This window comes from Pelobates fuscus, chromosome 3 (assembly GCF_036172605.1).
Source record: "Pelobates fuscus isolate aPelFus1 chromosome 3, aPelFus1.pri, whole genome shotgun sequence".
In the NCBI taxonomy this organism is placed as follows: Eukaryota; Metazoa; Chordata; class Amphibia; order Anura; family Pelobatidae; genus Pelobates; species Pelobates fuscus.
In genome coordinates, this window is record NC_086319.1 from 36,895,482 (window position 1) to 36,919,940 (window position 24,459).

At 41.8% G+C, this 24,459-nt stretch overlaps 1 protein-coding gene across 5 annotated transcripts in view; it reads left to right on the forward strand.

Annotated features, from left to right (window-relative positions):
• CNTN1 (contactin 1) overlaps nt 1-24,459 on the forward strand; it is a 144,228-nt gene that overhangs the window by 96,844 nt on the left and 22,925 nt on the right. For all 5 annotated transcript variants that reach the window (XM_063446921.1, XM_063446924.1, XM_063446923.1 and 2 more), the window contains 5 exons: nt 9,135-9,259; nt 9,542-9,659; nt 19,677-19,827; nt 22,568-22,695; nt 23,010-23,185. In XM_063446921.1, coding sequence (XP_063302991.1) covers nt 9,135-9,259; nt 9,542-9,659; nt 19,677-19,827; nt 22,568-22,695; nt 23,010-23,185 — 698 coding nt within the window. The remainder of the gene's footprint in view (nt 1-9,134; nt 9,260-9,541; nt 9,660-19,676; nt 19,828-22,567; nt 22,696-23,009; nt 23,186-24,459) is intronic.

Here is a 24,459-nt window from a genome sequence, read left to right on the forward strand (position 1 = left end):
GCTTGTCTCTTGAAGGAAGGATATAACGTATGTAGATACTGACCTTGAGTGTTTGTTCTGTATATTTGGATAATGCTCAGGGCGACTTCAATATATATGTCTATATATATATATACTGTGAAGAACAGGTCCAGTCCAGGAACCTAGGGGTAAGAAAGATGCTAGTAGGCCTGAGGCGTGCTATTGGTAAGCCAGTGTAAAAATGTAGAACGTATGGAATGGTGTGTAACAGTAAAACTGTATCATAAACACTTGTGTAATCAGAGGGACCTGAACGTTGGTCCAAATTTTTGAGACAAGCCCCTGGGATCCCACAACTGAGCAGTATTTTTTGACAGATATGAAGGCGAAGTGAGGCCTTAGAAGGACGTAATAGTAGTGAGTAAGATTTAGGGATACCTGCTACTGAAACGTCGGGAACCAGGTAGCCTGGTGGTCATTGAAGGCGTAGTGAATCTGCGCAATGGTGCAGGTCTAAGTAATGATATGTAGAAATTAAGACAGAATTAACACTTAATATAATAGTAACCTGGAGAGTGAGGCATCTTTAACCTGGTGTGTTTAAAGTTTTGAGCCCACTTTGGGAGGTGGTAGGGTATTGTAAAAAAGGCCGTGGAGGCTGAAATGAGGCCTCAGGAGAAACGTAAAATTGTATTACCCTTATTTACCTGATACCATGACACGGGATACTGGAACCACCTCCTGGAGTCTTCTTGAAGAAAGAGTAGTACAACCTAAAACATTTTCATTAAGTAAAAATAAGGAACCCGAGTATAGTATTACAATATAAACAGAGATTTGGAAATAAGAGCTACTGAAAAAGTGAGCGTGGAGCTTGATAACTTTAAGAGGTTGATGGGGCTCAGCCCTTTGAGAGAGGAAAAAAGAAAAAAAAAACGTCAAGGTGATAACTGTTACTTTAAGAGAATACCCCTGGGAATATATACATAATTATCTGTGACAATGAGTGGTGAAATAATGCCATTTAGAGTAAGGGAAAACGTAGGTAGAACCGTGAACATATGATATAAAATAATACATAGAGGAACATACTTAAATATGAAATTTAAAATGCATAGAACCTCATGCGTTCGGCTACCGAACGTGCAAGAGAAAAAAATAGGACCACGTGTGTTAGATTTAATTAAACGAAATGCTAGTGACACAGCCATTCGTATGTGTTTCGTCTAACGAAAGTGAGAAACAGGCGAACGTAAGGTGAGTTTAAGCGTTCGGTAAAATTTTATTAACGAAAGAAAGAACGAAAAGCGTGTGTACTCTGCGGTCGGCTAAAAACCGCCCTAACGCAGAAGTACACGAATGGCGGATTTACACGAACGGGTAAGTAATATATCTAGGAAGCCTACCCCCGCATTTTTAGGCCCGAACGTGGGAAATATCCGAACGCTATTTCCCACGTTGATGCTTACATTTGCGTGCCAGTCTCGTGACCGGAAGCTCGACAGCCGGATAACGAGTAGGGAAAACCGCAGGGCAGCCGGTGGATGAGCCCGGAAGTCTGCGGTAGGTGCTGCTGGAGGGAGACTGTTTGCTGGATTCAGGAATTGGCGGGAACAGCTGACCGGAAATGCAGGTAACTATGGTGACAGTCAAAACAGCTTGAATGGCAAAGGTAAGTAGGGGGTAGGGTTTATAAAGGGTCATAACTCCTCCCACAAATTCAGGCCAAATGGCCTTCCAACATATATATATACACACACACACTCTGGACTGTCAGCCTAAGTTGTCAGGTTGGTCCCCCAAATTATAATTAATAAAATCAAATAATTATGTAAAATTAATAGTTAAATATATATGTAGAATATTTATTTATTCATAAAATATTTTACCAGGAAAGATACATTGAGATTTTTCTTGTTTTCAAGTATGTCTTGGGTCCACAAAACATTGCATTGATACAATAGGGTACAATTAAATACAAAAACAATATTAATACTCAATATATACAAAATTTTACAGTCTATATAAATACACACACGTATTATATGTGCCTATATGTCTATATATATATATATATATATATATATATATATACATATATATAAATAGACACACATTCTAAATATATTTAACTATTCATTTTACATAATTATCTGATTTTATTAATTATAATTTGGGGGACCTGCCTGACAACCCAGGCAGACAGTCCAGAGAATGTAATTGGCAAGCCCTATATTTAACCCCGGAACTTTCCAAAACAACATAAAACCTTACATGGTGGTTATTGTTATACTCAGGAGACGTCACTGAACACAAATATGAGTGTTTTAAAAAGTAAAACTTATCACGACGATGATGTCACCAGTAGAAGTGCAGCTTTTGTTTTTAAAAATTGCAAAAAACAAATAAAAATGCTAACTTTGGTCAGCGTTCGTGACTAAGTGGCTACTACAAAAGACTGGACATACCCCATTTTGAATACCCTGGGTTGTCTACATTTGCAAATGGTACGGCATGATGAAGTTAAGTCACTTTCCTGGGCTACCATTTGGTCTCAAAAGGCAACATAGACCCAGCAAACAAATCTGGCAAACTGAAATAAGCAAGCCCTATATTGACCATGCAACTTTCCAAAACACCATAAAACCTGTACAAGTATTGTTATACTCGGGAGACTTCACTGAACACAAATATGAGTTTTTCAAAACAGTAAAAACTATCACAGCGATGATATTGTCACCATGCGGTGCAGGCCCCGCCGCCATTTTTTGCATTTTTGACACACAAACAAGTCTAAATGCTAACTTTTGCCAGTGTTTGTGACTAAGTGGCTTCTAAAAAAGACTGGGCATACCCCATGTTGAATACCTTGGGTTGTCTACTTTAAAAATATATATACATGTGAGGTGTGATTTAGATATTTATGACAGGTAACAGTGTTACAATGTCACTATTGATAAAATTTAGAAATATATATTTACTTATATATATATATATATATATATATATATATATATATATATTTACAATATAAGTACTTGTACTTATAGCCCTATGACTTAACATTGGGCATTTCTAAAGTCAGGACAAAATTGAGAAACTATTTAGTACGGGTGTTTTTTGTAGATGCGTAACAGATTTTGGGGCTCACAGTTAGAAAAAGTGTGTTTTTTTACATTTGTTCATCATATTTTATATATTTTTTATAGTTAATTATATGATATGAAGAAAATAATGGTATCTTTAGAAAGACCAATTAATGGAGAGAAAAACTGTATATAATATGTGTGGGTACGGTAAATGAGTAAGACGAAAATTACAGCTAAACACACAAACATTGTAGTAATGTGAAAACAGCCTTGGTCTCAAACTGTAAGAAAATTGAAAAACAGTCTGGTCACTAAGGGGTTAAACTCATACATACTATAAATAGGTTGCCATAAAAATGTGCAAGTAAATGTTCAGATTTTATCTGCATTGAGATGAATTAAAGTAAAATATATTCTCCGTTTGAATGGGTCTCTAAGGAATTCGCTGGACAGAATGGAGTACAAAGAATAGAGTACATTTATGCCTCTGGCATCCTGCCAATAAATCTGGATAATTAATTAAATGTTGAAAGTTTTCATGTTTGGCACTTGGTGAGCTGCTTAAATCCTTGTTCTCTTATCCTTTTCATCCCCCATTCTGTTCAGTTACCTCGTCCTCGCTAGTCTTTTAACCCATGCTTGACTACAGATTAATTAATTAAGAATATCTCTCGATCCTGACATGAGATTGTGTGAAACGATAAATCCACTTATTAAAAAGGTCCTATTGCCTTAATACAGCCATATAGCAAAAATGATTGCTGAATGTTGGAGCAATAATGATCAACTCAAAATGATTTGTGGATATTTTTAACCTCTGTAATTAATATGAAATTTACTAATTAGCTTTTCCTGCATACAGTTAAGAAGTAGTAAATTACTGCTATTAGTTCCCTTTGTGTAACAGAAATGTACATTTCTTACCTTACATTTACCTTTAATTTTACCCGTTTTGTCTTTAAATGATAGAGTGCCTTGCAGTTTGTTACCGCAAAGCTCTGTACACTGGGTGAAATACGCTTTCCGATTATGCGTGAAAATACAAATTACGAAAGAAGTCTCTCGAAAACTAACTTAACAGAGATTGGCTGAAAATAAACAAAATATAAAATGTATAAAAAAAAAAAAGAATCATGTACATTATTTAAATCTTTAAGTGGTAGATGTACAATCTAAATATATTCGGAAGAACATAATATAGAAGGATATCTTATTGATATGTTTGTTTTTATTTGAATATCCATCTCTTCATCTCTCTACCTAGATACATATCCCCCTTCCTTACCTTTATTGCAAGCTCTCTGACCCTCACATCTCTTTATTCAACAGCCTGATTCCCCAACTTTGCAAGCCCATTACATTAGTGAGCAAGCCTGATGCCCACCCTCCCCTCCCCACACCATCCCACCCCATGCTTATTATTACATTTATAGATTGTCTGTCACACCCACGTTTAAGTTAGGCTTAAAAAAAAACAAAAAAACATAATATTTTTCCTACCTTCACCTGCTCTTGATATTCCAATTATTTCCAATTTTTCACAGTTTAGCAATGATCTGTTTTCTCCTCCTCTTTATTTCCTCAGTCTCCCTCAGTATAAAAATCTCTCCTTACACCCACGTCACTCATCCCCCCATCCACATTTACATATGCCCCTCTCTGCTACAATCCCCCCTTCTCTCATCTCATGCCTTACACTAATGTTTCTACTCTCTCACTCCGAACCACAATTGATCTCATCCTAGACCCCGTGCAGACAAAACCCATTCACACCCTCCTGTCACTTTCTCTCCTCCTACTTCTAGCATCTGGAGATGTCTCTCCCAATCCAGGGCCCTTCACCTTCTCTACACATACTAAGACAACCAGAAACCCCAGAAACCTCATCACAATACCCTGCCCTTTACCCTCACTTACCAAGATTCATTGGGCACTCTGGAATGCCCGCTCAATCTGCAGTAATTTAAAATCAACAACCACCCACAACTTTTTCATCTCAAACTCACTCACACTGCTTGCACTTACAGAGACCTGGCTGTCCCCCTCTGATAGCGCTACTCCTGCCTCTTTATGTTTTGGTGGGCTACAATTCTCTCACACTTCCAGACTCAACTGTAAAGGAGGCGGCGTAGGCATCCTTCTCTCCCCTCAATGTACCTTTCAACCAATCATAACTCCCCCTGCCCTATCCTTTTCTTCTTTTGAAGTTAACACTGTCCGCCTATTTAAACCCACTCCTTTAAGAATTGCTATCATCTACTGCCTCCCGGTTATCCTAGACTATTCATTGAGCACTTTTCTTCCTGGCTTCCCCACTTCCTCTCATCTAGCACTATTTCCCTTATACTTGGGGATTTCAATATTCCAATCAACAACCCCAATTGCACTGATGCCTCTCGTCTGCTCTCTGTAACCTCCTCCTTTGGCCTTATGCAATGGTCCAATTTAGCAACACATACAGCGGGAAACACTCTTGATCTTGCCTTCACCAACCTCTGTACTGCCTCTAATCTCTCCAATATTCCTTTTCCTCTATCTGACCACCATCTGCTGACTTTTGACATTGGCATACCTAAGACCCAATTGACACCACCGTCTGAACATCACTCTCACAGAAACATTGAATCTCTTGACCTAGAGCATTTCTCCACTAATCTCCAAACTCTCCTTTTACCTATCTCAAACCTCACCTGTCCTAGTTCTGCAACATCCTTCTACAATTCCACCCTCTCCTCTCAACTAGACATCATGGCACCTTGTACATTTAAACGCCGCAGTCGCCCCCAACAACAACCCTGGCACACCAAGCTCACTCGATATCTCCAAAAATGCTCCAGAACTGCTGAACGCTGTTGGAGAAAGTCTCACTGTGCACCTGACTTTTTACACTATAAATTTATGCTGAGCTCATACAGCTTGGCTCTTTCCTCTGCAAAAGTTAATTACTTCAATACCATCATAACCACACTCTCCCGCGAACCCAAACTACTATTTCACACATTTAACTCTCTTCTTCGCCCTGCTGTTCCTCCTCCACCTACTAACTTAACCGCCTCAGACTTTGTAACTCACTTCACTGACAAGATCTCTAAAATCAGAGAAGAGATCACTCATCTTTCTTCTTCCCCTTACAATACTTCCCCTAACTTCACTCCTTCTGCTGTTCTATGTTCATTCGCACCCACTACATTGGAAGAGGTTTCTGCTCTGCTCCAGTCCTCCTGCCCCACCACCTGCTCCCTAGATCCAATTCCCTCACATCTCATCCGTACTCTGTCTTCTTCTCTTTCTCCACCTCTCACTAAAATTTTCAATCTCTCTCTCTTCTCTGGTATATTTCCATTGCCTTTCAAACATGCCACTGTAACCCCAATTCTAAAGAAGCCCAATCTTGACCCTAACTCCCCATCCAACTATCGTCCTATCTCGCTACTGCCTTTTGCATCCAAGATCCTTGAAAGAATTGTGTATGCGAGATTGACAGACTTCCTCGAGTCCAACTCTCTGCTAGACCCGCTTCGGTCTGGTTTCTGCGCTAAGCACTCTGTGGAAACGGCACTGACCAAAGTATCCAATGATCTACTCGCTGCAAAATCTTGTGGTCACTACTCTATCCTAATTCTCCTTGACCTGTCTGCGGCTTTTGACACTGTTAATCATCAACAGCTTCTTCTCATCCTCCGCAATATCAGTCTACAAGATATTGCTCTCTCCTGGTGCTCCTCCTACCTCTCCCAGCGCTCTTCCAGTGTTTCTTTCTCTTGCTCTGCTTCTTCTCCCCAACTCCTCTCTGTTGGTGTCCCCCAAAGTTCAGTCCTTGGTCCCCTACTGTTCTTCATCTATACTGCCTCCCTTGGTAAACTCATTAGCTCCTTTGGCTTCCAATAGCATTTCTACACAGATGACACGCAAATCTACCTGTCCTCTCCTGATCTCTCCCCGTCCCTCTTGACTAGAGTCTCTGACTGCCTCTCAGCTGTTTCTAACTGGATGCCTGCCCACTTCCTTAAACTAAGCTTGACCAAAACTGAAATTCTGGTCTTTCCTCCCTCAAGTGTTGTTACTCCTGTGTCTGTCTCCCTCCAAGTCAACAGTGCTAGCATCAGCTCCACCACGCAGCCTCACTGCCTAGGTGTTCTCTTTGACTCCGACCTCTCCTTCAAGCCTCATGTTCAATCTATCGCCAAATCCTGTCATTCCATTTCAAAAACATTGCGCGCATCCGCCCCGACTTAACGCCAGATGCGACTAAGGTGTTGGGCCATTCCACTGTCCTTTCTCGCCTTGACTACTGTAATCCACTTCTCAGTGGTCTTACGTGCTCCCAACTCGCGCCGTTACAGTCCATAATGAATGCGGCAGCGAGGCTCATCTTCCTGTCCTCCCGCACCTCCCATGCCTCACCCTTCTGTCAGTCCCTACATTGGCTTCCTATAAAATATAGAGCACAATTTAAAATTCTGGTTCTTGCTTTCAAATCTCTACATAATGCTGCTCCCACCTATCTATCCTCCCTTATACACAAGTATGTCCCGTCTAGGCCCTTATGATCTGCTGAAGACTTACGTCTATCTTCTGTCCGTACTCCCACCTCTGATTTCTCGAGGGCTGCACCGTTCCTGTGGAACTCGCTTCCCTCCTCCGTTAGATGCTCCTGACTGATTCCTCTTCTGCAACTGTCACTAGCCTAATACTATCCTTACCTTTTTGTGCCATTTTACCCCACTCCCTCTAGAATGTAAGTTCATTGAGCAGGGCCCTCAACCCCTCTGTTTCTGTGTGTTCAACTTTTCTGGTTATAAATACATGTCTGTTCGTCCACCCATTTTAAAGCGATGTGGAATTTGATGGCGCTATATAAATACCATAATAATAATAATTTGGAAAGTACACCCCATCCTGTGATTAATATTAGAAGGAGCTGGTATAGCGTGTGCATCACTCACTGATGTCCCTGCTCCTCCTGCAAGGCATTTTCTGTGTGAGAGGCTGTTAGTGAGCAGATGGGAAATTATCCCTTCCACACAGACACTGGAGGGACAGCACTGAGTCTAACACCCTCTATAACTGGTCCTGCAGATCTATTATCAAACAGAGGAGGCTGAGTAGGCTATCGTCAAGGCTCCTGGTACTTATTTCGCCTCACCAGCCTACCATAGCACATTATGAGTGATCTAAATAGGTCCCTACTCTACCTAATGGGAAATCCAGCCCTGCATATTGGACAACCAATGTGGAAGAGGAACATTTACCAAGGATATACCCAGGAAGCAAACATATGCCCAGGATATAAACACAGTGTAGTAGTTCATAATCTGCATAATAAATAATATATTTGAAAGAAGAATGAAATAGAAATTAATCATTCCCTTGGTTTTCCCCCAAACTGTTTTATAATCAATATGTACTCTTTTCTAACCTATCTGCACTGCAGTTTAGTTTTTGTTTTTTTTACCTCTTTCCTCCTCCTTTTCCTTTCTTTGCTTTCTTCTAAATAATCTATTTTGTCCATACCTTGTTATCTTATCTGTCTTCTTCTTAAGTGACTTGGTATGATATGATTTTATTTATATGCTTGAGAAGCTCGCTATTAGCATTCCAATGAGAACTCTTTATATATACTTGTTGACCTTGCAACTACCGTATAATGTATAACTATATGAATTATTTTAGCTTTATTGTATTAATTCATTCGTTCTTGTGTACGTGCACGCTTGCTCTTTTTCAATAAATGTTCATAAATGGAAAACTGGGAAATGATATGAAACAGGAATCTGTTTCTCTTGTGACAAAGTTTATATCTACTATTTCAACCTAAACTTTGTAATTTTTATTTTCAGTTCTCCACTTTTACTAGTTTAGTGCAGTAACTCGGATATACTAGAAATACTGTATTTAATAGTTTCAATCAGTTACCAACTATGCGCCATCCTTGTTTATTTCATTTTTTTTTTTTTTGTATTTGCAGTGGTGATACATTAACTTTTCCTAATTAACATTTTATATCTCCAAACGTTTATAAAGATTGTAATTCTGTTTGTGATAGATGTTCTCTTTAATTGAAATACTCTGCTTGTTCTACAGCAAAACCTGAGTGGGTTGAATATATAAATGATACGGAACGAGACATCGGCAGCACCTTGCATTGGGCCTGTTTAGCAAAAGGCAAGCCTATTCCAACCATTAGATGGTTAAAAAATGGAACATCGGTGAGTGCAAAATATCTCTGAAAATTGCCTTAAATATTTAGCCTGAATTATTATCTGACTATTTTGTATGTTTTAATTAACAACCTTCATGATATGTATTTACATTACAGAATCCTGGATTCTAATAAGACATTTATTGCATTTGTTATGTTTTTTTTTTTATGTGGATTTTTCTTCTAAATGTGTTTCATAGCTAAAACACTATGCTCTACTGCTGATAATGTAATCATTTGTTATACAAATGTGGAGTTTAATATTTGTATTTTTCTGTTCTTATTTCAGTATGGCAAGGGTGAATTAAAAATACACAGCTTAACATTAAAAGATGCTGGCATGTACCAATGCATAGCAGAAAACCACTATGGAATTATACAAGCTAATGCGGAACTAAAAGTCATCAGTAAGTTTAACAATTATTACCTGGATTATGTATATGGATGGTTTATGAATTGTTTTGATTTATACTATGTAATAGATGATCATTGTTTACTATTCAGGCATTTAGAATCCATTGTATCCAGCGGGTGGATACAATACCCATCACATGGCATGGTACAGGCATCTATATTGTCTCATGGCACTGGTCTCAATACAAATTCAGATTTAATTCCTCTTAGCAGCCTGCTCTGTACAAGTTTTGGACTATAGGTGTCCAATTAATCTTCTGCTGTCCATGTTTGGCTGCAATTTTAATTTTGTTCTTATGTTTTTTTCAACATTTTTTTTTTTTTTCCAACATTTGGTCCTATGGTTTTGTCAATTTATTTTCAGTAAGAATGCATCAAAGCACTTCACTATAATTAGTTATTTTTCGAGTCACCATCATAGGCATGTGTAGAAGTAACATATTTTACTACTGCTATAAAGAAATAATTTATAATCTGCTATCAGTAAGCTTTAGCCCTCAAAGTTTTCGCCCATATTTTGGGAAAAGTTCCATTACATTAAAAAAAGACCCAGCTGTAGAGATGTCGCGAACATAACATTTTCTGTTCGCAAATGGCGAACGCGAATTTCCGCAAATGTTCGCGAACGGGCGAACCGAGCGAACCGCCATAGACTTCAATAGGCAGGCGAATTTTAAAACCCACAGGGACTCTTTCTGGCCACAATAGTGATGGAAAAGTTGTTTCAATGGGACTAACACCTGGACTGTGGCATGCCGGAGGGGGATCCATGGCAAAACTCCCATGGAAAATTACATAGTTGATGCAGAGTCTGGTTTTAATCCATAAAGGGCATAAATCACCTAACATTCCTAAATTGTTTGGAATAACGTGTTTTAAAACATCAGGTATGATGTTGTATCGATCAGCTAGTGTAAGGGTTACGCCCGCTTCACAGTGACAGACCAAACTCCCCGTTTAACGCACCGCAAACAACCGCAAACAGTCCATTTGCACAACCGCAAACTCCCCATTTGCACAAGGTTGGATACCACGCTAGCCATGTCCCGTTCCTTGTCCTCACTGATGTCATTGAAGGCTTTGCAGACCAGTTATCAGTGGTCAGATGGACCATTGCCCCAACACTGTGTGCCAGACATGCCATTACTTCCTTTTGCCCAATCGAGTACAGGTTGGGGATTGCCTTTTGTGCAAATAAATTTCGGCCGGGTACCTTCCACTGCGGTGTCCCAATAGCTACAAATTTTTTGAACGCCTCAGACTCCACCAGCTTGTATGGTAAAAGCAGGTGGGCTAAGAGTTCAGACAAGCCAGCTGTCAGATGCCGGACAAGGGGGTGACTTTGTGACATTGGCTTCTTAACATGTCCTTGACAGACACCTGACTGTGGGCAGATGAGCAGGAACTGCTCAAGGCGAGAGACGGAGGGGCGGATGGTTGAGAGGGGGCAAGGAGGACAGCAGTGGTTGACGTGGCTGAAGATGCTGGACCAGGAGGAGGATGGCGGCTTTGAGTTTGTGTGCTGCTTGTACTCATGTGTTGATCCCATAGGTGTTTGTGATGTGCGATCATGTGCCTTCGCAAAGCAGTTGTACCTAGGTGGGTGTTGGACTTCCCACGACTCAGTTTCTTTTGGCACAGGTTGCAAATGGCATCGCTGTTGTCAGAGGCAGACACACAAAAAAATGCCACACTGCTGAGCTGGGCAATGACGGCATTCTGGTGGTGGCAACAGCATGCGTTGATTGGCGTGCTGTCTGGCTGACTGTCAGGGACCAGGAACCAGACAGAGACAGAAGTAGATGCAAACACACCTTTATTAATAAATAACAAATAAATAACAAAAGCAAAGCCCAGGAATCAAGCAGGGGTCAGTCACCAGAGCGGGTAGTCAGACAAGCCAGGATCAGGAGCACGGAGAGCAGCGGAGTCAGGAACAAGGCCGGAGTCAGGAACCAGGAGCAAACAGGAAACACAGGAACAAGGAGACTTCTGGGGAACAGGAAACCACGCAAGGGCAAGGAGGTTCTGGGCTTAGCTGCTTAAATAGGCAGAACTGATTAGCAGCAGGGTTGATTACTACTCACAGGTGAGTAACCGTGGCAACAAGCAGAAGGAGCTCATAGTGATTGCAGCTGAAACTCAATCACTGAAACAGAAAAGGGTTGCTGTTTAAAACAGCAAAGAAACCCTGACAGTACCTCCCCCTCAACGACTCCCCCCATCTCTGTTGGTGGGTCCGGGCTTCATGGGGAAGCGGGCGTGATAGGAATGAAGGAGGGATGGTGCATGGACATCAGAGGCTGGAACCCAGGAGCGTTCCTCTGGACCGTATCCTTTCCAGTGCACCAAGTATTGGATCTGTCCTCTGAAGACCCGTGAGTCAATGATGCTGCGTATTTCATATTCCTCATGATTGTCAATCAGAACAGGACGTGGACGTGGCACTGAGGTGGTGTAGCGATTACAAACCAACGGTTTCAAGAGGGAAACATGGAAAACATTTGAGATGCGCATGTTAGCAGGAAGGTCAAGTGCGTAAGCTACAGGGTTGACCCTTCGAAGTATATGAAATGGCCCAACGTATCGGGGTGCCAGTTTTTGTGAGGGAACACGGAGGCGTAGGTTGCGGGAAGACAGCCAGACCCTCTCTCCGACCTGATAGGTAGGTGCAGGAAGGCGTCTGCGGTCGGCCTGGAGTTTGTAGTTCTGCATTGCGCGTTGCAAAGAATTCTGAACCTGCACCCAAGTGGAACAGAGTTCCCTGAGATGTTCCTCCAATGCCGGTATCCCCTGTGGCAAGAACGTATCAGGTAACATGGACGGTTGAAACCCATAGTTTGCCAGGAATGGGGATAGCCGGGAGGAGGCATTAATCGCACTATTGTGGGCAAACTCTGCCCAGGGTAGCAGATCAGACCAGTTGTTCTGGTGGTCAGAAATGTAGCAACGCAGAAACTGTTCCAGTGTTTGGTTAGCTCATTCCGCTGCACCATTGGATTGCGGGTGGTAGGCAGAGGAGAAGGAAAGCTGAATTCCCATTTGCGTACAAAAAGCTCTCCAAAATCTGGACACGAACTGGCTACCCCTATCTGAGACTATCACTTTGGGTAACCCATGCAAACGAAAGATCTCCCGAGCAAAAATTGTTGCAAGTTCCTGGGAAGTTGGTAGTTTTTTCAAGGGAATGCAATGCGACATCTTCGAGAATCGGTCAACAACCATGAGAACGACTGTATTGCCACGGGAGACCGGAAGATCTACGATAAAATCCATGGACAAGTGGGTCCAGGGTCGTTCACCATTAGGTATGGTTTGCAGGAGACCCACTGGAGGGCGTCGTGGGGTTTTATTTTGAGCGCACACAGGACAGGCAGCTACAAAAGCGGTGACATCCGAACGGAGACTAGGCCACCAAAATTGCCGGGAGATGGACCAGATTAACTGGTTTTTGCCTGGATGTCCAGCTGCTTTGGGGTCGTGGTATGTACTCAATAGTTTCGTACGGAGGTTAATAGGTACAAAACAAAGGCCATTAGGTTTCTCTGGAGGAGCATTACTTTGTGCAGCCAGAATCTCCTCGTCTAGGGGTGAGGTGAGGTTAGTACGGATGGTTGCCAGTATATGGTCCGGAGGAATCACAGGAGTAGGGGTTATCTCCTCTCTAGATGGAGGGGAGAACTGTTGAGACAAGGCATCAGCCCGAATGTTTTTAGTACCGGGCAAGTAAGAAACCACATAATTGAATCTTGATAGGAAGAGAGCCCATCTAGCTTGCCGGGGGGAAAGTCGCTTAGCTTCAGAAAGATATGTTAGATTCTTGTGGTCTGTGAGTATGAGGATTGGCACTGAAGTACCCTCAAGAAGGTGCCTCCATTCTTTGAGAGCTAAAATTATGGCTAGAAGTTCTCTATCACCAATCTGGTAATTGCATTCCGCCGGGTTCAATTTCCTCGAGAAATACCCGCACGGATGCCTGGAGCTCTCTGGGTTAGGACGTTGAGACAGGAGGGCGCCCACTCCTGTCTCAGACGCATCGACCTCAAGAATGAATGGTAAGGCAGGGTTAGGGTGTGCCAGTATAGGAGCAGCAGCAAAGGCGACTTTGAGAGACTCAAAGGCAGTAATGGCTTCCTGTGACCAATGCTGTGGATCAGCATCTCTCCTGGTCATGTCCGTGAGAGGTTTAACCAAGGAAGAAAAGTTGCGTATGAACTTCCGATAATAATTGGCGAAGCCCAGAAAACGTTGTATAGAGCGAAGACTCGTAGGTCGAGGCCATTTTAGTACAGCCGAAAGTTTCTCCGGATCCATCATCTAGGGAATCCAGCATCTGAGATAACATATCCCAAGAATGTGACCTGTTTGCAGTGAAACTCACATTTCTCCAATTTGCAGAACAAATTATTTTCTCTAAGTCTCTGTAGAACACGAGAAACGTCTGCGTGATGGTTCTCGAGAGATGTGGAATGGATCAGAATATCATCAAGATAAACCACCACACATTGCTGCAGCATATCTCGCAGGACATCATTTATAAATTCTTGGAAAACCGCCGGAGCATTGCAAAGACCAAAGGGCATTACTAGGTATTCGTGATGGCCGCTCCTGGTGTTAAATGCGGTTTTCCATTCGTGGTCCTCTTTTATCCGGACGAGATTATATGCCCCTCTCAGATCAAGTTTGGTGAAGACCGTTGCTCCCTTGAGGCGGTCAAATAACTCCGTGATTAATGGAATGGGGTAGGCATTCTTAATAGTAATGCGATTGAGACCCCTATAGTCGATACAGGGTCTCAACTCGCCATCTTTTTTCTTTACAAAGAAAAAGCCGGCCCCGGCAGGAGAAGATGACTTCCGAATAAAACCCTTAGACAGTGCATCGGTAACATACTCCTCCATGGCTCGATTCTCTGCTACAGACAGTGGGTAAATCCGGCCCCGGGGAGGATTGGTACCCAGTTGGAGTTCGATACCACAGTCATACGGACGGTGTGGTGGCAGAACGCTGGCTTGACCTTTGTCAAATACATCTTGGAATTCTTGGTACTCAGCGGGTAAGGAAGAGGCAGAACATGCGCCCAAAACTTTGACCGGTTTCTGGAGACAGGACAATGTGCATTGCTGGGACCATGATAATATCTCAGCTTTGCGCCAATCAATTGTGGGGTTATGCTTCTGTAACCAAGGGTATCCCAAAACAACCTGGTAATATGGAGAGGAAATGACCTGGAATTGGATCGTCTCATGATGTAGAGCCCCTACAGCCAGAGATATGGGCACGGTTTCTTGGGTCACGTGGGTTGGCTGTATTGGTCTGCCATCGATGGCTTCGAAGGCTAGTGGGAAGTTGCGAGACTGTAAGGGTATAGAGTGCTTTGCTGCAAATGCACAATCTATAAACAAGCCTGCGGCCCCAGAATCAAGAAATGCCCGGGTTTCAATGGATGAATCAGGCCAGGAGAGGATAATAGGCACCAAGGGTTTGCCCACACATATCTCTGGGTCTGCAGAAAGACCACCCAAGATCTGCCCCTGACAGTATCTTGGGTGCGGACCCTTTGCCGGAGTGATCGGGCAAAACTTTAACATGTGACCGTGGTGTCCGCAGTATAGGCACAGGCCCTCCATCCTCCTAAAGGCTCTCTCCTCGACCGAGAGGCGTGAGAAGCCTAACCGCCTTGGCTCCACACAGACAGAGGACTCAGGACCAGGAGGCATGGGAGGTGAGGGAGGTTCGGGTGGGCAAGAAAAGCTCGGTGCCAAATTTACAAGAGGCCTCCGCAGGCGCTCCTTGGATGAGGATCTCTCTCGGAGTCTGATGTCAATGAGGGTGACAAATGATATCAGTTCCTCGAGATCTTTAGGTAATTCTCTGGCTGCAATCTCATTTTTAAACACATCAGAGAGACCCTGTGCAAAGGCAGCCACGAGAGTCTCGTTGTTCCAGCCACCTTCTGCTGCCTTGGTACGGAATTCACTGGCATACTCGACAATAGCTTTTGTGCCCTGAGCATTAGACATGAGTAGTTCGGCAGTAGGGTGGAGCGAGCTGGAATATCAAAAACCCTTTTGAAGGATGCAACAAATTCAGGGTAATTGTAAATAATAGGCTTCTCTGCCTCCCAGAGAGGTTTTGCCCAAGCTAGAGCCTTTTCAGACAGCAAAGAAATCATGAAGTGAACTTTGTCACTGTCTGTAGGAAATACCTGGGGCAGGGTTTCAAGGTATCATTTAACCTGATTTATAAATTCTCTGCACTGTGCTGGGTTGCCCCCAAAATACTGAGGGAGCGGGACAGACCCAGTCATTTCTCTAGCCGCTACAGGTTTGGAGGCTACAACCGGTGCTAGAACAGGAAGTGAGGCAAAGGCGGCCGCAATCGCAGGCTGGCCAGGTACTGGATCCAGATGGGCATACTGGTCCAAATGGTGGTTCTGCTGGTCCCACCAAGTAAATAGGTTAGGTATAGGTGTCTTGCCTGTACCATCTGTATTCATGGCCCTTGCGTAATGTCAGGGACCAGGAACCAGACAGAGACAGAAGTAGATGCAAACACACCTTTATTAATAAATAACAAATAAATAACAAAAGCAAAGTCCAGGAATCAAGCATGGGTCAGTCACCAGAGCGGGTAGTCAGACGAGCCAGGATCAGGAGCACGGAGAGCAGCGGAGTCAGGAACAAGGCCGGAGTCAGGAACCAGGAGCAAACAGGAAACACAGGAACAAGGAGACTTCTGGGGAACAGGAAACCACGCAAGGGCAAGGAGGTTCTAGGCTTAGCTGCTTAAATAGGCAGAACTGATTAGCAGCAGGGTTGATTACTACTCACAGGTGAGTAACCGTGGCAACAAGCAGAAGGAGCTCATAGTGATTGCAGCTGAAACTCAATCACTGAAACAGAAAAGGGTTGCTGTTTAAAACAGCAAAGAAACCCTGACACTGACCCCGGGTGCCGATGCATGCTGTCTGACTGTGCCACTAGCTCCTTGCAACGGCCTCCCCCTGCTTCCAACTCGTCTCCTCCTCCTCTCTGTCTCCCCATCTGAACTTTCCCCCTGTTCTTCTTCTCTTCGAGCGGGCACCCACGTGACATCCACGGACGCATCGTCATCATCAACCGCTTCACTTGTATCTGACAACTCAGCAAAGGAAGCAGCAGCGGGTACAACATCATCATCATCACACCGTACGTCCATGTGTGTAATGCTGCCTGACTGAGACATATCCATGTTATCTACATCCTCTGGCAACAATGGTTGCGCATCACTCATTTCTTCCAACTGATGTGTAAATAACTCCTCTGACAGATCAAGTGAAGCGGCTGTGGTGCTAGTGTTGGTGGTGGCGGCAGGCAGGCGAGCGGTAACTTGAGAGGTGCCCGAAGCTTAGCTGGAGGAGGATGGTGCACCAAGGTTCCGAGCGGAAGCTGTAGAAGATTGGGTGTCCTGTGTTAGCCAGTCAACTATGTCCTCAGAACTTTTCGAGTTCAGGGTACGTGGCCTCTGAACACTTGGCATTATTCTAGGGCCAAAGGGAATCACAGCACCACGACCACGACGGCCCCTGCGGGGTGGCCTGCCTCTGCCTGTCATTTTTTTTTAGATTAGTGGTACTATGCATGCAAGCTACTGTAACAACATATATGAGTGGCACTGTGCACTGGCAGAAGTTGGCAGAGTAGACGCTGTAGGCCTGACACACACGCTTGCAGACAACTAACTGCTATTCAATCTATTACAGTTTTTTTTGTTTTTTTTTAAATGTACACTACTGTTACACCAGATATGAGTTGCACTGGTGTGACACTGTGCCCTGGCAGGCCCTGAAACGCACACGTGTGAAGGAAACTGACTGCTATTATTTCACAGTCAAATTTCTAGGTTTTTTTTAATGTACACTACTGTTATACCAGATATGAGTTGCACTGGTGTGACACTGTGCCCTGGCAGGCCCTGAAACACACACGCGTGAAGGAAACTGACTGCTATTATTTCACAGTCAAAAAAGTGTTGTTGTTTTTTAAATGTACCCTACTGTTACACCAGATATGAGTTGCACTGGTGTGACACTGTGCCCTGGCAGGCCTTGAAACGCACATGTGTGAAGGAAACTGACTGCTATTATATTACAATGCAAGCTATTGTGACACCAGATATGAGTGGTGGCACTGTGCAAGTGGGCACAGTATACGCTGTGAGCCTGACACACACGCTGGCAGGCAGGCAACTACAATTAGATTACACAGGAAAAATAAAAAAGCAGACTGATGTTCTAGCCCTGATGTTGGCTTTTTGGGGTGCTGTCCTTACAGCAGAGATCAGATTAGTCCTTCAGGACTGTAGTGGACACTGAAAACACTAGCCTAGCTATCGATTTCCCTATTAAATCAGCTACACTGTCCCTCCTCTCACTAAGAATGCAGCTTCTGGGGGGCGGGGCCTAGCTGTTATGGACGAAAGACGCACTTCGTGTGAGCTCCCTCAATATCTCACTTTAAGCAGCTATCACAAGCGAATTTGACCCCAGAAGGGGATGACCTAGCAATGTTGCTCCTACCTGACCGACCCGACATGCTTAATAGCGGTCATCAACTCGACAGAGTCTTACTTACCTCCGCGTGGCAAGTGTTGCCTGGTGCACACCGGGTGGGAGAGGCGGCTGATCTCCGGATCCTGGGATTCCCAGGAGCAGCTACTTCCCGGCAGGAGCTCCGTTACCCCCCTCGGACCGGTGGGGGTTTTCCCGGTCCACCCCTGAGAGGCTGTCTGGAGCTAATGGACGCACAGAGCACAGCACAGCAAGGGATCGGATGAGCACAAGCAGTAAACAGCAGCCTGCCAAGCATGTCCCACTATAGCCGATCCTCCACACCATGCCTTTGATCACATGCACTGCTCTCTGCACATTAACTAATCGTAAAGTAGCAAGCATTTAAACATGTCATTATTTCACATCCTAAAGAGTTTATTGTCGTAGTTCCTTACATGCCTTTACCTTAACTGTTCATGTATTATGTTATTCACTAGTCTCATCTCATGGGGCGACTCACACTTGATTTATAACTAGTGGTGGAGCTGCTGATCTAAATACACAGTTGATAACGTGCAAGCTACACCCTAAACATGACAGCCATCTTTCACAACAATTTACTGCTATATACTCATACCCCCAGTGCAACTAGCCATGATATATGCACGTTTAGCCTAGCATGCTCAAATACAACACACTTCTGTCTAAAAAAAAAAAAAAAAGAATAATACAAAAAAAAAAAAGAATGCAGCTTCCGAATGAATCTAAAATGGATGCTGTCCAGGAGGTGGGAGGGTCTGCTGCTGATTGGCTGTAATGTGTCTGCTGACTGTGAGGTACAGGGTCAAAGTTTACTCAACGATGACGAATAGGGGCAGACCGAACATCACATATGTTCGCCATCCATGGCGAACGCGAACAAGCTATGTTCGCCTGGAACTATTCGCCAGCAAACTATTTGGGACATCTCTACCCAGCATTCATTGATACCACTCACATATCTGAGTTAGACCACAGACCAGGTTTCCTCCTGGTTTTAATCATAAAAAGGTTTGATGAAGGAGATCCTGTGGATATGATGTGGACTCCTCACACGTGTAACACGCTAGGGCAATGTAGTCTGACATCAATGCATTACAGGTGCTAATGCAGACGCCAACAATTCTTTGTCCTCACTGTGAGTCTTTCTTGTGCCACTGAGTGAAGCGAGGCCAACAATAAGTAAGATGCTATATTGGCCATAAATTAATACACTGTTTTATAGAGAGTGCAAATTCATAAATAACAGAAATTTTGCAAGGTGTATAAAAAATAGATTTATTTAAGTTTCATACAGTTATTACTTTTTAACATCAAGGCACTATCATTCGACATCAACACATTACATATAACAGCGCAACACATAACAAATTATTTTTAAAACAGGCAAACAGAAGGTCAGTTATAGTAATATTTATTGTATTTCTCTCTTCTTCAGCATTAGCACCTACCTTTGAATTCACTCCAATGAGAAAGAAGGCTTTAGCTGCCAAAGGAGGTCGTGCTATCATAGAATGCAAACCAAAAGCGGCACCAAAACCAAAATATTCTTGGAGTAAGGGAACAGAACTGCTTGTAAATAACACCAGGTTTGTATTACTAATGGTCAATACCTTATTATACCTCATTAGTAGCTTAATTTACCTTGATGTATAAAAGTGTAGAAATAGAGACAGTATCTTGGAAATTGGACATTATTGTAAGCAGTAAATCACGGGGTTCTAGGCACATAGCATTCTAGAATTGTGCTATGTTCATGATGCAACGCACACATGTGCATGCTCTCCATCTTCACAGACCAAGAAGCAAACATCAGGTAGGTATCTACTTTAAACTTGAAAACACAAATAACTGATTCAGAAATGTGAGCAATTTGCCAGAACAATATATTACAAAAACATAAGTAATTCTTGTACCTTTTGAAAGATGTCTGGACCATCACTGTGGCCTTGGTTAAAACGGGCTGTGGGTTTGCTTGTGCTTGAGGAACCCTCCAATCCAGGTGTGTCCAGGAAGGAGATCCCCAGCTGCTGAAGATATATAAATCTCATGATACGTTGGCAACCTTATAGCTGGGAAAAGCAAGATGAGAGATGAAGTTCTGCAACAGCTGGGCGCTGGGCATCTTCTGTTTGACTCCTCCTGCTCTAGTCTGATGCTACAAAGCTCCCACATTCTCCTTCCTTAACACAATCAGGATTGTCAGGAATTCAAAGTGAATTTCAACTTTAAGGCCAAAATAATTTGACATTTTATTTGAATTCACTTACAATCTCTAATAATTCACATTTTTAGTGAATAACTCTGAAAGAGTACTTCAGATATTATGAACATGTCTCACTCCAACCCTGGTCTCACTTTGAAAGAGTACTTCACATATTATGAGCATGTCTCACTTCAACCCTGGTCTCACCCATAAAATCCATAAGGAGTTTTTGGATTCAGGATACGATTAAAAAAATAAAAATAAACCCTCATTCATCCTTAGTTTGCATATTGTATTTTTCATTTGCTTCCTTTTATTGAACATTTTATTAATTTTCAGTCCATTCCTCATTTTATTTTCCAAAAGTAATTGACAAGGACACGTAAACCAGTCCAACCCAATTTCCTTTGAAAAGCATGTGGTGTAAGAAACTACTGATGGTAGATTGTTTGGAATCAGGATATGAGACTGCGTTTTCTTTGACAGCATTCTGGGATTTTGGACATGCTGTAGATGGAGCAAAATGATATGATATTGATTACAAAAAGTAGATCTCCATAAGAGCTCTATATATATATAAAAAAAAAATTTCTACATAAATTACCTCAGAACAGTAACAATAACAGTAATAATGAGCTGTGGTGTAAACTCATGCTCAAGACATAGTAGACATACTTAAAATAACTGTTAATTGTTGTGGGGCTGAATACAAGAGAGTGAGAGAGTAAGCAGTGAGCCACCGACCTAGCTGCATCCTCCAGTGTCTCAATGTCACAAGTCATAGAGAAGTTGAGATGTTGCTTTAAGCCTCGTACTTTGGTAGACAGCTGGTTTAAATGTACTGGATATTATGTCAGTTAGTATAACTGTTGCACTCTGTATTATTATTATTATTATTATTGGGCAGACTAGATGGGCCAAACGGTTTTTACGTATTCTATGTTTCTATATGGGCATGTTGACCAACACCATGCATTATATTTACTTTCCTTCACAGTTGCTCTAAAAGTGACGTTTCTTAGTAATACCCATAAACACCCATAATTCGACACTTTTAATAAAAAATTTTGACCTAATGACACAATGTATATTTCTTGTTATATGATAAGATTTCAAACCTTGTCCAAAAAATTGCAATAAGAGGGATGCACTTAAATTTGTAAAAAAAAAATATACTCTCCCATGTTTCTGTAAATGTCACGTGCCTTGAAACCATATAAACACACAATCAATGTTTTATCTCACATTTGCGTGGTAGCTATGCATCCTATATTTCAGGTTGATGTTAAGATTATATCAGTATTGAAGGGGTTAAACATTGTTTTTATAGAGCAAAATATAATTAATACAACTTAATTTCTAATCAACAATGTCTAGTATGGATTAAGTTTTTGTTTCTTGCCCAAGGGTTTGTCTGTAAATCATCTATTGGTTATTCCGATAATTGTTATTCTAATTGAATAAAAGTAGCCTCGGGTTGCTGAGAAGAACACTCTTTGAAGGATGCTGCATGAGGAGAAATAAATAAGCAATCACGATAGGCAATCAAATGATACACAGTCACAAAGTATCACTGGATGCTGTAGTGTAGTGTCCCTATGGGTGGTGCATCCGCACAGAAGACTTAGACGTATCTAGTACTCTAGTGCCATCTGGTGTTTACAAAATGTGAAACAAGCCCATACATATTTATATACCACAATGCAACAGACAGACACACATACACACAAGTAAAAAAACATGTTGTACACACATATACCTGGGACATCTTCTTATCCAATAGGCAGTAGAAAAGAAAGCAGTAGCACATATTAAATATATTATATATTAAATATTATATAATTATTATTATTATTATTATTGTATTCCACATATTGCTGTATTAGTATAAAATATTTCTTGTAAAATTAAGATTGGGAGTGAAATGTGACACGGTGTAGGTTTGTTTGTAGTTGGCCTCCAGGCTAAATGTAACCAGCTCACCCTTGAATGTGCGGCAATGATAAATAATGTAATTTGTAGACTACAAACCCAAAGAAGATTCATTACTAATGTGTCTATGTTTTCCAGACTCTCGTTTATGTTTTAATTTTTTTAAAATGTTTTTTTACTATTTTGGACAGGGTTTCCATTTGGGAAGACGGCAGCCTCGAAATCATTAATATAACCAAGCTCGATGAAGGCAGCTACACGTGTTTTGCAGAAAATGACAAAGGGAAAGCAAATAGTACTGCAATTATTTCGGTGACAGGTAAAATCTCATGAGAAAGTTTATGGCATCCATCCACCTGTGCAGTGAATACAGACGAGAGCTGATTGACAAACAATGCCAGCCACTTGTGACAGCAGCTTTGTCATTTAATAATAGTTACAGATTACCCGCAGGATCAGTTAAATGTGCAATACGGATGGTATAAAGTATAGGCTGGTGATAACAGTCTTTTGTAACAATGATTTTTATTATGTCTTTAAAAATTAAGCGCCATTTCATGCATCAGTTTCTACATTCATCAACTTATCAAATCCTTTATTTACAATTATTTTAATTTCCCCACACATATACAGCGGCCACCAAGATAACCTTGGCACCTAATAATGCCGATGTGACTGTTGGAGAAAATGCCACCATGCAGTGCCATGCGTCCCATGATCCTACCCTTGACCTCACATTTATCTGGTCTTTGAATGGCTTTGTCATTGACTTTGATAAAAAGGATGGACATTATGAAAAGAATGTAAGGGTAAGCAGACAATTATTAATACCACTGGAAAATTCCAAATAATAATAAAGCATATCATGTTCTCTACAACAGTTACCGAATGAGCTAAGGTAATTTACAGTCTTGGTGATGCAATAAATACACGTCTTAATACTGATGTCACATGGTGTTAAATGTCACTGGTTGTAACATGGATGGGCTCTGGAGATATGGATTTCCTGGGGAGACCAGGTGGAATGGTCCTCAGATCTCATTAAAGAAAATGGAACCAGTGGATTCAGAATGCCCTAGTGGCTGTTCTGTGTAGTGCTTGCAACGGCTGTGACAATGGCTGGCTATTACTATAAATGAATTATTTTAGAAAATGGAAACATTTTCCATATTTAACTTTGAATATTTTCATTTTTTATGCATAGTTTAAAGCATTCGTACACTACCTGGGAAGTGCATCTTTGCTTCTTACCATAAGTAGATAATACATTGTATATATTTTGATTATAATATTACTTTAATTTATAATATCGTGTATGGTATATTATATTACATTTTTTTATTTTTTTTGTTTAGTCTTTTTTTTTTCGCTGAAATATATATAGCAAACATATATTCAGCAAATTCAATGAATTATACATACTTAGGAACCCCATTGATCCCTTGACTGTTTCCAATCCAATGCTCCTAATAAATGCAATGCCTTCTTATGAGCTTCCATGTCATGTGAATGAGTTCTACTCAGTGCAGCAGAAGCATCCCCAGTGACTTTCAAGATGACAACCACTAAAGGTGGATTTATGTTCCCAATGTTCAGAGAGAGAGAGTAAATAACAATTTATTGGTCCGAATGAGGTAATGTCTACCAATAAATGGTCAAATTGGGGTGATATCCAATTAGTGATAAGAGAGTTATGTCCGATACGCAGCCACATCCCTAACAAGTATCCCTCTCCATTTTTCCCAGTATTGTGAGGTATGTGCTTTGCAACTCAATTGTGCTACTGAAGAGCTGGCTGCAAGCTGTTCTGTATTATCTGATCTAAATTAATCAGAGAGGCCTTTACTTCTATTTATGAGATCTTACTATTTGCTGAATGCCAAAATCGTCACTAATGACTTTACACTTCTGGTGAACATTACACAGTTCATAAACATCGGAACGATCTGGTAGCCAAGGGCTTTGGAACAATTTCAGCTATATATCTCTATGTGTTCATGTTTAATCACTGGCGTTAACTGCTAATTAATTATTTATAGTGACTGTTAAATTAGGAGAAAGTATCTGAAAGTTAAATTTTAAC